The sequence below is a fragment of the Pristis pectinata genome, chromosome 5 (genome assembly GCF_009764475.1).
Source record: "Pristis pectinata isolate sPriPec2 chromosome 5, sPriPec2.1.pri, whole genome shotgun sequence".
Taxonomy (NCBI): domain Eukaryota; kingdom Metazoa; phylum Chordata; class Chondrichthyes; order Rhinopristiformes; family Pristidae; genus Pristis; species Pristis pectinata.
Window position 1 is genome coordinate 11,494,868 of NC_067409.1, and position 15,899 is coordinate 11,510,766.

At 44.8% G+C, this 15,899-nt stretch overlaps 1 protein-coding gene across 2 annotated transcripts in view; it reads right to left on the reverse strand.

Annotated features, from left to right (window-relative positions):
- The window catches only part of xylb (xylulokinase homolog (H. influenzae)), a 202,915-nt gene that overhangs the window by 139,176 nt on the left and 47,840 nt on the right, over positions 1-15,899 (reverse strand). Inside the window, exons 10-13 of one of the 2 annotated variants that reach the window (XM_052016789.1) lie at positions 10,997-11,078; positions 9,234-9,274; positions 6,410-6,525; positions 749-864 (exon numbers count right to left, since the gene is read on the reverse strand). In XM_052016789.1, the coding sequence (XP_051872749.1) occupies positions 749-864; positions 6,410-6,525; positions 9,234-9,274; positions 10,997-11,078 (355 nt within the window). Of the gene's footprint in view, positions 1-748; positions 865-5,700; positions 6,113-6,409; positions 6,526-9,233; positions 9,275-10,996; positions 11,079-15,899 lie in introns of those variants that run through there. The other variant, XM_052016790.1, reaches the window with a different exon arrangement.

A 15,899-nucleotide genomic window follows, 5' to 3' on the forward strand; every position in this document is an offset into this window, starting at 1 on the left:
TTTAAAACATGGCTTTCCTTTTGTGAAATCACATTGACTTGCATTAAGCTCCGCTAAATGTCCGGCACTGTCCAAGTTCACCTTGCCCATGAAACCGATCTCCTGCTCACTTTACCCTATTCAAATCAAACAAATGACTATCCAATAATCTGCCTACCTCTCATTTTCCCCCATTAAAGCTGACATTGGAAACTGTGCTCTATATCGTCACCCTTTCAAAACTGCTGTCAAATAACACCATCTGTCATTGTGACCATGGGGCATTTTATTTCCTCACTTTTTTTTAAATATCTTAGTAGTCTTAGATTAGCTATCATACTTCATACTTCGAAACCTCTATCTTACCAGCTCAGTTTGACAGCTCTCACATGCCTCCACCATAAACCATCCAATCACGAACAAAGCACGATGAATAACTTCTTTTCTCAACCCACATTGTTACCTCTGGGCACGCCTAAGAACCCACCATTGGCTGTTCCTCAACTGTCTTTTACCTGACGAGAACACCACCTGAGCAATTTACACACGCATGATGATGATGATACCCAATGCTGCTTCCTCACCACCTTATTTTACTTTCTCTGTTGTCTCTGTAACTAAATATTTTCATGCATTAGAAGTTATAATATCTTGCAGCTAAACATCAGAAAGACTGAAGCTCCTATTGGCTCCTACTTAAATGATAGTTCTATGTACTAATAAAATAAAAACTAGTTTATGAAAGGCCAATGCACATACTCCACCATACCTAAATTTCCATTATTCCCAGGACAAGTGGCTTTCATAGTTTTTGTAAATTCCTCCCATGAACCAGTAGCACTCTCATCACGGATCCTCTCTCTTGTTAAGGAGCCATTCTTAAAACTAGAGAAAAGGCAGAGTTAGGCAAGGATACAAGTACATGTATTAGACAATATAAAACATTGAGTATTGTGTACAATTTTGGTCGCCCTGTTATATAGGAAAGAGATCATTGAACGGGAAAGAGTGCCGAGAAGATTTGAGGATGCTGCCAGGATTCGAGGGCCTGAATTATAGGGAGAGGTTGGGCAGGCTAGGACTTTATTCCTTGGAACATAGGAGATTGAGGGCTGACCTTGTAGGGTTGTATAGAATTATGAGACACATAGACAGGGTGAATGCAGATTGTCCTTTTCCCCAGGGAAGGGGAACTAAAAACTAGAGGGCATTGGTTTAAGGTGAGGGGTAAAAGATTTACAAGGGACCTGAGGGGCAACTTCTTCACACAGAGGGTGGTATGTATATGGAATGATCTGCCAGAAAAAGTGGTTGAGGCAGGTACTAATAACAACTTTCAAAAGATATTTGGATAAGTATATGGATAGGAAAGGCTTAGAGGGAAATGGGCCAAACAGGCAAATGGGACTAGCTTGGTGGGCACCATGGTCGGCATGGACAAACTGAGCCAAAGGGCCTGTCTACATGTTGTATTACTCTATGACACTATTATATTTCATTATAGCTTGAGATATTATTGGTAACATCCTCAACGTACCATATATTATATAAGCATATGATAAGCTATCCGTGTAATAATGGGATAATGGGAACAGTGAACAAAAACCTCGTGTATGTCCACATATCCGTTATGTATAATGGCAGGAAGTCTAACAAAACTCACATTTACGTAGCCTGAATATTAACCACTTAAATGAAGTTTTATGTCAAGGATTTTAAGCTTGTTAAGTTGTAGTAGCTTATAACCACATTTTGTTTTATACTAAGGGGATGCATATCACTCAAAAGCAAGTAAATATCCCTTTGTGGCGACTCAGCATTTAGTCGGTCGAACCGGCTCGGCAGTTGGGTTGAGCGGCGTCGGAGCGACGAGGCCCAATATGGCAGCGGGCCTCGTCTTTCCCGAGCGACGGGGAGAACCCGCGCGCGGGAAAGTCTTGATGACGTAGTACTTACGTCATTGCCGGTTGGATTGGGCGGGAACAGTCTCCCTTAAAGGGCCCGCGCAAGGCAGGAAAATAAACCAGTTCTTGTTCGACAATCCTCCGACTAGCGTCTTGTTTTATTTCGCGGTAGCAACCGTTACATTGGTGACCCCGACGGTCCAAACAGATTTTGGACCCGCGCAATGGCCGACAGCGCAGCAGCCGACGCAGTGGCCCTCAAGCTGCCCACCTTTTGGACACTTCGGCCCAGCGTCTGGTTTGACCAGGCCGAAGCACAATTCCACCTTCGGCAGATCACCTCCGACTCCACGAAGTACTACCATGTGGTTAGCTCTCTGGACCAAGAGACAGCTGCCCAGGTTGGAGACTTCATCCAGTCGCCTCCGGAGGAAGATAAGTACCCGGCTTTCAAAGACCTTTTGATTCGGACCTTCGGCCTCTCCCGTCGTGAGCGTGCCACCCGCCTGCTTCATCTGGATGGCATGGGGGACAGATCCCCATCCGCCCTAATGAATGAGATGCTGGCATTGGCCGAGGGACACAAGCCATGCCTGATGTTCGAACAGGCCTTCCTCGAACAGCTCCCCGATGACATCCACCTGTTGTTAGCTGACGCCGACTTCAGCAACCCCCGTGAGGTGGCCGCCCGGGCAGATATCCTGTGGAGGGCCAAGCGCGAGAGCAGTTCGTCCGTCAGTCAAATCACCAGGCCGCAAGCCCAACGCCCGCCTCGCCCGGCCCCAGCAACCGAGCAACCACACCCCAGGAACGCAAACGACGACACGGGTGACCAGCTGTGCTTCTACCATCAGAGGTGGGGTGCGGAGGCCCATCGATGCCGCCCACCCTGCAAGTTTCAGGGAAACGCCAGGGCCAGCCGCCGCTGATGGCTACGGCAGCTGGCCGCCGACAGAGCCTCCTATTCATTCAGGACAAGAAATCTGGATGGCGTTTCCTCATTGATACTGGAGCGGAGGTCAGTATTTTGCCCCCGACCGGCCGCGACACTCGTAACAGGCCACCCGGTCCTCTATTCAATGCCGCCAACGGTACAACGATATGGTCTTTCGGCACCCGTACCCTCCAATTACAATTCGGCGGCAGCCGTTTTACCTGGACCTTTACTCTTGCCACCGTCGCCCGACCACTCCTAGGAGCCAATTTCCTTCGGGCCCACAACCCGTTAGTCGACCTGCGAGGGAAGCGGTTAGTCCACTCTAGCACCTTCCAGACCTATCCCCTGGGAGAAATCAGCACACCAGCCCCGCGCCTGGACTCCATTTCCCTTTCTGGCGACGATTTCGCCAAGCTCCTAGACAAATTCCCATCAATTTTGGCACCTTCGTTTACGAATTCTAGGCCCAAACACGGGGTACGACACCACATCATTACTACAGGGCCACCCCTGCATGCCCAAGCACGACGATTACCTCCAGACAAGCTCCGCCTGGCAAAGGAAGAGTTCCGTCAGGTCAGACAGCCCCTGGGCCTCCCCCCCGCACATGGTCCCCAAAGCCACCAGAGGGTGGAGGCCCTGCGGCGACTACCGCAGGCTGAATGACGCCACCACCCCGGACAGCTATCCCATCCCTCACATCCAGGACTTCGCAGCGAACTTACACAGGGCCCGCATCTTTTCCAAAGTGGACCTCATTCGGGGATACCACCAAATCCCGGTCCATCCAGATGATGTCCCCAAGACTGCGATTATCACCCCATTCGGCCTGTTCGAATTCCTTCGGATGCCGTTCGGTCTTAAGAACGCCGCGCAGACCTTCCAGCGGCTGATGGACGCGGTAGGCCGAGACCTGGACTTCGTGTTCATTTACTTAGACGACATACTGATCGCCAGCCGTAACCGCCAAGAACACCTTTCCCACCTCCGCCAGCTGTATTCCCGCCTCCGCGATTTCGGCCTCACGATCAACCCGTCCAAGTGCCAATTCGGACTTGACTCTATCGATTTCCTCGGCCACAAAATCACCAGCGACAGGGCAACACCCTTACCCGCCAAGGTGGACACTATCCGCCATTTTGCCCGCCCCGACACAGTCAAAGGCCTACAGGAATTCCTTGGGATGGTCAACTTTTACCATCGGTTCATCCCTGCAGTAGCCCGTATCATGCACCCTCTGTTCTCACTGCTGGCTAGTAAGGGACTGACGAGGCTGCGGCTGCTTTTGTTAAAGCCAAAGACGCCCTGGCAGACGCCACGATGCTTGTACACCCTAGGACTGACATCCCAACCGCCCTCACGGTAGACGCGTCCAACACCGCGGTGGGTGGGGTACTGGAACAGCTACTCGAAGGCCGCTGGCAACCCTTGGCATTTTTCAACAAGCACCTTAGACCGCCCGAACTGAAGTACAGCGCTTTTGATCAGTAACTTCTAGCACTGTATCTGGCGGTCCGGCATTTCCGATACTTTCTAGAAGGCAGGCCTTTCACTGCTTTCACCGATCATAAGCCTTTGTCCTTTGCCTTCTCCAAAGTCTCCGATCCCTGGTCAGCTCGGCAGCAGAGACATTTATCCTACATTTCCGAATTCACAACTGACATCCAACATGTCTCCGGAAAGGATAATGTCGTTGCTGATGCACTTTCCAGACCAACCATCCACAACCTATCCTTGGGTGTCGACTACACGGCCCTAGCTGACGCACAGCAGGCCGACAACAAACTGCCCAGCTACAGAACCGCAGTCTCAGGCCTGCAGCTCCGAGATTTCTTAGTTGGTCCAGGTCAGTGGACCCTACTTTGCGACGTTGCGACTGGTCAGCCCTGCCCTATAGTCCCTGCAGCCTGGCGGAGAGGCGTTTTTGACTCGGTACATGGGTTGGCACACCCGTCCATCAGATCAACTGTCTGACTGGTCGCCAGCAAGTTTGTCTGGCATGGCCTGCGCAAACAGGTCAGTGAGTGGGCCAGGACTTGTCTGCACTGCCAGACGTCAAAAATCCAGCGACACACCAAGGTCCCGCCACAGCAGTTCAAGCCTACCCATAGGAGGTTCGACCACATACACGTCAACCTCATGGGCCCTCTGCCGGTTTCAAGAGGAGCCCGGTACCTCCTTACCATCGTGGACTGGTTCACGAGGTGGCCTGAGGCAACCCCCCTGACTGACATCACAACTGATTCCTGTGCCCGGGCGCTGCTCACAACTTGGGTCTCACGTTTTGGTGTTCCGGCCCACATCACTTCAGACAGAGGCACCCAATTCACTTCCGGTCTCTGGACTGCATTAGCGAACCTGCTAGGGACGCAGCTGCACACCACCACGGCCTACCATCCTCAATCAAACGGGTTGGTGGAACATTTTCACCGCCATCTGAAATCAGCCTTGATGGCCTGTCTGAAGGGTCCTAACTGGGTTGACGAGCTGCCTTGGGTCCTGCTCGGCATACGCACTGCCCCCAAAGAAGACCTCCGCACTTCGTCAGCCGAGCTTGCGTACGGGGCGCCCCTAGTTGTCCCCGGGGATTTCATACCTGCCCTTCGGGACCAAGGGGAACAACCCCCAGCAGTCCTACAAAGACTGCGCGAGAAGCTTGGCAACTTGGCCCCGATTCCCACCTCATGGCACGGTCAAGCCCCATCCTGCCAGCCCAAGGAACTACGGGACTGTAAGTTTGTTTTTGTTCGCAGGGGCACACCTCGGGCGCCGTTGCAACGACCATATGAGGGACCGTTCCGAGTCATAAGGAATAATGGATCCACCTTTATTTTGGACATTGGAGGCAGGGAACAGGTTTTCACAGCGGACCGCCTCAAACCGGCCCATTTGGAACTGCAGTAACCTGTCGAGGTTGCAACACCGCGACGCAGAGGCCGGCCCCCTAAGCGGCAGCTGGCACAGCCCACGGACCTTGGGGACTGTATCGCCGGTTCTGGGGGGGGTTGTGTGGCGACTCACCGTTTAGTCGGTTGAACCGGCTCAGCAGTCCGGTTGAGCGGCGTCGGAGCGACGAGGCCCAAGATGGCGGCGGGCCTCGTCTTTCCCGAGCGACGGGGAGAACCCGCGCGCGGGAAAGTCTTGATGACGTAGTACTTACGTCATTGCCGGTTGGATTGGGCGGGAACAGTCTCCCTTAAAGGGCCCGCGCAAGGCGGGAAAATAAACCAGTTCTTGTTCGACAATCCTCCGACTAGCGTCTTGTTTTATTTCGCGGTAGCAACCGCTACACCTTCAAGATTAAAGCGAGTGATAACAAATGGCAGTGCTTGGTTACATTACTGATAATGGTTTCCACCCAACTAATCTCCCAGACATTTTGCTCTCAGAAATCTAAGGTGTAGCAATGTCATTTAAACGGACATGCTAAAGGGTAGAAATAATGGGGCACAGAAAAAAGGGGATGAGATAAGTATTCATATTTAACTTCTTAAAGGTCCTTTTTTTTTCCCCAATATCAGAAACCATCTTTTACCAAATGAGGGCCATGTAGGCCTTTTTATTCCCAATATCAAAAACTATCCTTTACCAGATGAGGGCCATGTAGTCATTGCTGTCAACTGGGTTGCAGAAGATATGTCCCTGCAGTGTAGGTCTTGGGTCCTGAATCCAGAGAAAGACAGTATCACTTGTTCCAAGACTTACCTAGAAAATACAATAAAGAACTGCATTTAATCAAATGCAAACCCAAGAAGATGGAAGATACGTTACATAAGCTTAATCTGTCAAGTGCAGAAGGTTGAGGGAAGGTGTTTGAAAATTATATCAGAATCCAGTCTAAAAGATTGGGAACTATTTTACCCAATGCACGGATAAGATTGTAAGGGATGATCAGTTGCCATAATCCAGAATTCCCTAGATTCTGGAAAGGTTCCAGTGGTTTGGAAAACAGTAAATGTAATATAGGTCTTTCCCAGGTTACAACAGGGTTCCGTTCCCGAGAACTGCTCATAACCTGAACAGTTCATAAGTTGGAAATGTGGCCGTCCAGCAATATATTTAAATAAAAACATAGGCCAACCAAGGGCAATATGTGGTTAAACCAGGGTGTTTAACTCAACCATTCAGATATTGTCACAAACCACATGGCAAAAGATGCCTGCAGCCCCGCAGCAGCCAGCAAATCTATTCCGCCAGTCTCCCAAACACTCATTTGTATGGGCTGTACATAAATTGGATGCTTGTAACCTGGGTAGGACTTTTAATGGTATTAAGTGCAATGTATCAAGTTTGCTACACTATACAGAGATGGAAAAGTAGGTTGTGAGGAGGGCACAAAGTAAAATAAAATCCATAAAAATGTAGAAATATTCATGTGAGGAAATTATAATACATATATAAAATTAAGTCTCTTTAAGGATATATAGTTTACCAAGGAATAGAAAGCTCACATCTTGCAGCAGAATTAGCTCACAAATACCTGAAAATCATGTCAGATCAAGCAGCTTCCCTGCTTGTGATAGAGAAGGCATGAAATAATACAGGCTAAGAACCACTGACTACAACTTTGGGATTTCCACATTAAGCTACAAATGCACGAAAATCACAAAAGTCCTGTCAGTTTCAAGGAATAACAACAAAAAAAACTTGGTATTTCATTACAGTAACTACTACAAAATCTAGGACAGATTAAATCCAAAACTGAATATGATATTTTTATTTTTAAATGGGATGGCACCAGTCAATTTCCACTGATTTGAAATATCAGCTCACAAGTTCACTGATGTCCTTCACAGAGGGGAAAGTCACATCCTCCATTTGATCTGGCCCACCAGCGGCTTCAGTTCAAAAATATTTGGTTGATAATTATAATGCCTTTTTATGCAAGCAAGCAAACAAATCTACCATAAAAATAACTGAAACTAACAGAATAACAACAGAACTTCCACCCTGAACACCATTTTGGGAGCATCACAAGGCAACAACAGTTTAAAGAAGTCCACTGCCTTATTCTCACACCAAGTAGGGTTAGGCAACAAATGCGGCATTACCAGAGCTTACTACCTCTTAAGCGCAAAATATTTTAGTAACATTATGGATCAACATATTCTATTTTTACTGCCTAGGGAGCCTCTTCCTTTTCTATACATCAGCTCAAATTAACTCTTCAGCTACTGTTCTCACTTTCTACTCTTCCAGACAAGGTATAGGGGCTTGTACAGTTTTGGATTCGCTGCTCCCTGAAAGTGGCAACACAAGCAGATAGGGTGGTAAAGAAGGAGTACAGAGGAAAGCTTAAAGGAGATTTGCGAGGCAAGTTTTTCTTACACAGAATGGTGGGTGCCTGGAACACACTGCTAGGGGAGGTGGTAGAAGCAGATACAATCACAACGTTTAAGAGGCATTTATTCAGACACATGAACAGGCAAAGAATAAAGGGAGATGGAGCAGGCACAGGCCAATGGGATTAATTAAGTTGGCAACATGCTTGGCGGAGACATGGTGGGTCAAAGGCCTGTTTCTATGATGTACTGTTCTATGTAAAAGCAGCAGTCATTTCAAACTGCCCTTTTGCAGTGTAAACATGCACCATTTATGGAATCACCCATCATAACTCAATCCTTCTATTCTCTCAAGCATCCTCCTTGCTTTGTTAAACATGTGTAACATTCCTGCACTGCGCCGCCCTCCATAACTGTACGTAACATTAGAAGCAGCACCAAGTGGCAGAATTGACTCACCGCCTTAATGATTCCAGCATTTGATTTGTTTTATTCACTACCACTGAGCTTCAATGTATTGTCTCAGATCACATTTATTTTCCATGCACATTTCTTTCTTTTCTACAAGAGCATCTTCCTAAAGTTCCACGTGCAGCTTTTCTTGTTCAGTTTTCAGTCTACTAAGCTTTGCATAATCTGAAAATGTGGCCACTGTGATTCTGACTCCTTGTTCTTTGACCATTTGTTATTAAACAAAGCAATCCCGTGGGATCTCACTGGTAAAAATTCTCACCCTATTCTTCAACCAGCGTTCTCTCACTCCACCTTTTATGTATTCAAAGCATTTCCATTGTTTTCTTTTGCATTAATAGACTTTCCAAAGGAAGTGCATGTGACATTGCTGGATTTAAAGCATGTTGCATTTACTCTCATCAAGCTTACACATTACACTGATATTACTGGCAGATGCTCAACGGACCACCCAACTCTCCACCAGATATCAGTACTATGGTGCACAGTATAAAAGGGCTGAACAAAAGGAACCTGCAAATGAATAGGTTTAGAAATACTGTTACTTAACTGATTATCTGTTTTGATGCAGCCTAAAGAGAGTTGTCAAAACAAAATCAACTTTTTCTTAATTGTTTTAACTCACTATCCAGAGCTCCCCAACAATAAAAATATACTCACTGCTATATCTCCCTGCTGAAGTCGCATTCCTGCCAGTGATGCTGTAAGACAGAAAGATGGAATTTGTTATAAATAGTATTCAGTATTGCATTATAACATTAAAAAATATTTAATATGCCTAGTTTTAATAATTGCTAAAAAAAATCCAATTACAGAGATTTTAAGTCAAAGACAAAATGCAAATGTTGATATATTTTAATCACGAAGTTCACAAAATATATTCCTCAATGAACAGTATTTCTAGGCCATAGTGATTTTCTTACCTCGTTCAGAATACCCCAAAGTGCTTTACTGCCAATTAAGTACTTTTGGCCACCATTTTAATATAGCAAATAGTGATGGCGCAGAAGTTAAATGTCCGGACTGGTGATAAATATGTGACACCGAGCCCACATCAATATGGTTAATTCTTAAAATGTCCTGTGAAATGGTAATGGAGTTTGAGTAATAAATTCTCAACTTGCCAGTGATGCCCACATCCCAAAGTAATGAATAAATTAAAAGCACCAACCAACATGCACGCAGCAAGCTTGTGATAAACTGATCTTTTTCAGTAAGGTTTGTTGAGTGATAACCATCGACCAGGGCACAAAGGATAACTCCCCTACAAAACAGCACTATGGTACATTTTAAATCCACCTGTTGACCAGATGATTTTCTGGTTAAAGACCTGATTTGAAAGTATTCCCTCAGCACGTCTAGATTTTTGAGCTCAAATGAGTCCTGAAGCCACAACCAATTGATTTAGATGTGAAAATGTTACCAACTGAGCTACATGTGATACTTGTTTCTCTTTCCTGTATACTTGCCATTGTAAACTTGAGAAAATTGTTCACTGTTGTAGAAGTGACACAGTCTTAAAAATGGAAGAGTTATGCTTATGAAATGCTACAAGTATGAGAAATCTGGACTGGAAATTAAAACATTGTTAATACTCAAAAGGGTGGTTAGCATTTGGAAAGAGAGGAAGCAAGTTAATGTATCAGGTGTATCATCAAACTGGATTCGGAACAAATGTATGTACTTGAAAGACTAGCTTCTCTCTTTCAAATGTTGGGTGACTGCGAAGTATTGGGAGGATGTCATGTTTCAGATTTCATCACTCAGAAAGGAACCAGTGCTGATTGTAGAAAAAGATTCAGCAGCTCTGCGATGGAAACCAATTATCCAGCCACTGCAGCACTAATGCACTGGGGCTATGTAATGTACCAGTTCCAGAAGCTCAAAAGTGTGGCTTCAACAGCAGCTCCTGGTTCTACAAGTAGTATGACAAATCTCAATTTATACACCATCCTTTAGTGCATGTGTAGCATTGCCCGTACCTAACATTGTGGGAGTACCATCACCATAACAGCAGTTGTCGAGAAGTTGTCACACTTCTCTGTGAAAATAGGGACTGAAAATAAATACAGGTTTGCCAATATCATCCAACCCTCAAAAAGATGACTCAATGAGTCCACCCTAATTTCATGACCAACGACTCCAGTTTCTGCTGTTGAAAATATGAGAAATGCAAAAACTCAAAAAATGGGAGGAAGTAAGGGGAGTATTTGCACTAGTTTACATGATGACAATATAAATATTGTACCTAATGAAAATTCAACTGTACCAAAAGTTTTTAAATCTTTTTTATTTCGTCCAGAGGAAATCTGTGTCCATAGCTCTGCAGAGCTTCATGTGCCAAATATATACAAACTCTGTAATCTGGAGACACTTAGGCAGATAACTGACATTTGCTTCAAAACAGAAGACTGGAATCTCACCTGGATTGTCTCCTGTGAATGCAATAACCTTACACTCAGAACTAAATCCAAACCGTTTTACAAAGTATGGTGATATTGACCCCTATGTAAAAACAGAGGAATGAATCTTAGAATCATAAACTGACATTCATTGTGCATACATCTAGGACAAATAGCAGTTAACATCGCTCCAAAAAGCAAATGGTGTCTGATAGTTCTCACTTAGTTACTTAAGCTACCTCCAAAAAAAATGGGCCAGATAGTTCTGAATCAAGCCCGCTATCCAAATCTGCACTAACCTGGCCTGGTGGATCCAGAGGATCAACCAAGCTGACCCTTCATACCTGAGAAGTGCCTGTGAATAGGCATAAGATCCTGAGGCCCAGCCCCAGGAAGATCCAAGTGGCCCCTGACAGTTCAGCACTACCAAAGGCCTTTGAAAGCTTTTAAATGTTTCTGATAGAAAGAAATATTTTAAAACTATTCAAATATATTTAAATAGTTAACAAGGAACAGAAAAGGTTAAAACAGATAAATGTAATCAAAAACACCCTTAAATGATAATCAATAATTAAAAACATTATAAAGCAAAACAAGTAAACTGCTCACCTTCCCCCATAAGATCAGCAACCCACTGGGGTCACCATTCATACATGATCATTCCTGGTTTAAAGCTGAGGGGTGGATGCAAGCCTTGTCATGCCAGTATTCTGCCACTGTATTTAGTGGCAAATCTAGAAACAAAGTAGGGGGTCAAATGCGGTGACATCTGACCTCCCGTTTGTCTCTGTCATCATCATGCAGTAGATGTTGTCTATTTGGACTTTAGTAAGGCCTTTGACAAGGTCCCATGTGGCAGATAGATCTGGAAGGTTAGGTCCCATGGAATCCTGGGATAGCTAGCTAGGTGGATTCAAAATTGGCTCAGAGAATAAGCAGAGGGTGGTGGTTGAAAGTTGTTTCTCGGAATGGAGACTGATGACTAGTGGTGTGCCGCAGGGGTTGGTTTTGGGACCCCTGTTATTCATTATTTATATAAATGATTTGGATGTGAATAGACGAGGCTTTAATCAGCAAGTTCGCAGGTGATGCAAAATTATTGGTATTGATTTATTAATGTCACTTGTACTGAGGTACAGTGAAAAATTTGTCTTGCAAATCAATTCATTACAAATTGTACAAATCTATTTATTACAGTGCCTTGAGGTAGTACAGGGTAAAAACAATAACAGAATACAGAGTAAAGTGTCACAGCTACAGAGGAAGTGCAGTGCAGGTAGACAATGTGAAAAAGGTTATTGTAGATTACAGAGGGATCTTGATCAGTTAGGGAAGTGGGCCAAGGAGGGCCAAATGGATTTCAATACAGGTAAGTGTGAGATGATGTATTTTGGAAAGTCAAACCAGAGTAAGATTTATACTATGAATGGTAGGGCACTGGGGAGTGTAATCGAACAGAGGGACCGAGGAGTACATGTGCATAGTTCATCAAAAACAGCATCACAGGTAGACAGGGTGGTGAAAAAGGCATTTAGCATGCTGACCTTCATTGGTCAGGGAATTGAGTATGGGAGTGGGGACATTATGTTGCAGTTGTACAAGTCATTGGTGAGGCCGCACTTGGAGTACTGTGAACAGTTTTGGTCATCCTGTTATAGGAAAGACGTGGTTAGACTGGAAAGAGTGCAGAGAAGGTTTACGAGGATATTGCCAGGACTAGAGGGCCTGAGTTAGAGGGAGAGGTTGGCCAGGCTAGGTCTTTATTCCTTGGAACACAAGGGAATTAAGATTAGCTGGGTGGACAACCTGGTTGGCATGGACTCGTTGGGCCGAAGGGCCTGTATCCGTGCTGTATTGCTTTATGACTCTGTTTCAACACACGTGCATTAATCGGTGAACAACAAACAGCAGACAGCCAGCAATTTCCTACAAAACTGCTCATTAACAGCAAGAGTGATCCAGCTCAGTTATCAAAGGATCTCTTTAAATTTAAGGCTTTCTCAGTTCCTCTTTGAGAAAGTGACCGCTTGATGCATCATCCCACATACACTGCTCTCAGATGGTACAGTGGGTTAGACATCAAGCCTCCTTACTGGCATTGCCATCAAGCATACATGCTGCTGGCTGACTTTACCAATGCCTTTCCATCCTGCATGCTGCCCATCACTGGACCTTTCCAGCTGGGAAACATTCACCACCCTTGCTATTTTCCTTCATAATGTCCACAAGGCATTTACAACCCCAACGTGGAAGATCAAGATGACATCTGAGCTTTGCCTGTAATTTTGCACCTTCATTATGCCTTCCCATCTAACAAAACTAGTTGACTCAGCAAGTCAGACAAACTCTCACTGACAACTTTGGTATTTTCTCTTCCTCCGAGTATTGCACCTTGCATCCCTCACGACTCCTTTTCAAAATTCCTCCCATACCAACCTCAAATTCTTCAAGACAAGCTTCTCTCTGAAATATCTTCCCTTCTTTCTGTTGCCTACATATTGCTCATCTGCTCTAGAGACACAAGACTGCAGATGCTGGAATCTGCAGCAACACACACTCTGCTGGAAGAACTCAGCAGGTCAGGCAGCATCTGTGGGAGGAAAGGAACTGTCGATGCTTTGGATCGAAGCCCTGCAACTGGACTGCAGGGATTTGACCTGAAACGTCAACAATTCCTTTCCTCCCACAGATGCTGCTCAACCCGAGTTTCGCCAGCAGATTGTTTGTTGCTCTTCATCTGCTCTGTTTTCCTGCCCTTCGTCACCTGAATTTGTTATCATCCTGTCCTCTCTGCACAAACACTCGTACTTTCAAAATTACCAGTTACTTCTGCATTTTACAACCCTCAATGCAAATTCAAGGATTCTATTTGCTAAGAAATACCAAGAGGCAGAAAACACCAGTAGGAGTTGGAAATAGACCAATCAGTACAGATGATGTTGGAGATGGCATTAAATGGGGAATCAGAGTCACATGCAATAAGAGTAAAACAGTAATAAGGCTGACTTTAATCTGCACATAGATTGGGTTAACCAAATTAGTAACAACACTGTTGAGGAGAAATTCCTTAAATATATATGGGAAATGTTTTCCTGGGCCAACCCATAAGAAACCAACTAGAGATTAGGCCATCCGAATCTGGGCATGATGTAATGACAAAGGATTAATCGGCAACCTTGTTATCCAAAGCCCCTCGGGAAGGAGCAACAATAAAATTCTTCATTAAGATGAAGGGTGACGTGGTTAATTCTGAGATGAGGTCCGGAATCTAAATAAACTATGATGGTAGGAGGAGAGAGTTGGCTAACACAGATTGGGGAACATTACTTATTGGGTTGACAGTGGATCAGCAAAGGCAAACAATTAAGGAGCACATGGATGAACTAAACTGCTTCTTCTCACAGTGTGCGCTGAATATCGGGAATTCTCTATTGTAGAGGATTGTGGCTGGCTAAATCATTGGGACAATTAAAAGAGGATGTAGAAACATTTTTGAAAGATCAAATAATTGAGGGTTATGGGGAACTGGCCCAGAAGAGATGAGACCTGGGGTAGATCAGCCATGGTCATATTGAATGACAGGATCAGTTTGAGGGGCCAAATGGTGTTCTGCTCCTAATTTCTAATGTACTTATGTTCCTATGTTTCTGTCTGGCACACAAATAAAACGGGAAGGATGGCTGACCATAGCTAATGTCAGAAATTAGGGATGAAGAGATATAAAAGTCCAAAGCAGCAGCATATCTGAGGATTGGGAACAGTTTAGAACTCAGCAAAGGAGGACCAAGGGGGAAACTAGGGTATGAGAGCAAGCTGGAATAGAACATAAAATCTGACTACAAAAGCTTCTATAGATATGTGAGGGAAAAAAAATTACAAATGTACTCTCCTTACAGTCAGAAACAAGAGTATTTACAATGGAGACCCAAAAAAATGGCAGATCACAGAACAAATACTTTGGTCTGACTTCACAAAGGAAGATATAAATAATTTCCCAGAAATGTTAGGGGACCTACAGTCTAATGAGAGGGATGAACTGAAGAAAAGCAGTAGGAGTAGGAAAATTGTGCTCAGGAAATTGGTGGGATAGAAAGCATATAAATCCCTAGAGCCCAATAGTCTGCATCCCGGAGTACTAAAGGAAGTGGCCCTTGAAACAGTGGTGCATTGGTGGTCATGTTCTAACATTCTTTGGACTTTGGATCAGTTCCTACAGAAGGTAGATAATGTATCTGCACTGCTTAAAAAGGAGGGAGACACAATACAGGAAATTATAGGCATGACATCAGTAGTGGGGAAAATGCTTGAGTCCAATATTAAAGGTGTAATAGCAGAGCATGTGGAAGACAGTGGAAAGATCGGTCAAAGTCACCATGGATTTATGGAAGGGAAATCACACTTGACAAATATGATGGAATGTTTTGAGAAAATAGCAAGTAGAGTGAATAGGAGCAAACCAGTAGATGTGGCGTATTTGTACTTTCAGAAGGCTTTCGACAAGGTCCCAGGTAAGAGATTAGTGTGCAGAATTGAAGCACGGAGTTAACGTATTGATGTAGACAGAGAACTGGTTAGCAGACAGTAAACAAACATGAGAAGTAAATAGATCTTTTTCTGAGTGGTGGACAGTGACAAGTGGTTACTGAAGGAAACGGTGCAGAGACCTCAGCTGTTCATGATATATTAATGATTTAAGAATGTATAACATTGAACAGTACAGCACAGAACAGGCCCTTTGGCCTGTCCATGCTGACCATGACGCCAATCCAAACTAATCCCATCTGCTTGCTCATGGTGCATATCCCTCCATCCCCTGCCTGTTCATGTGCCTGTCTAAATGCCTCTTAAATAAGATTTAGACAAGGGAATTAATACTTCCATGTTTGCAGACAATACAAAACTGGGTGGGAGTGTGAGGAGGATG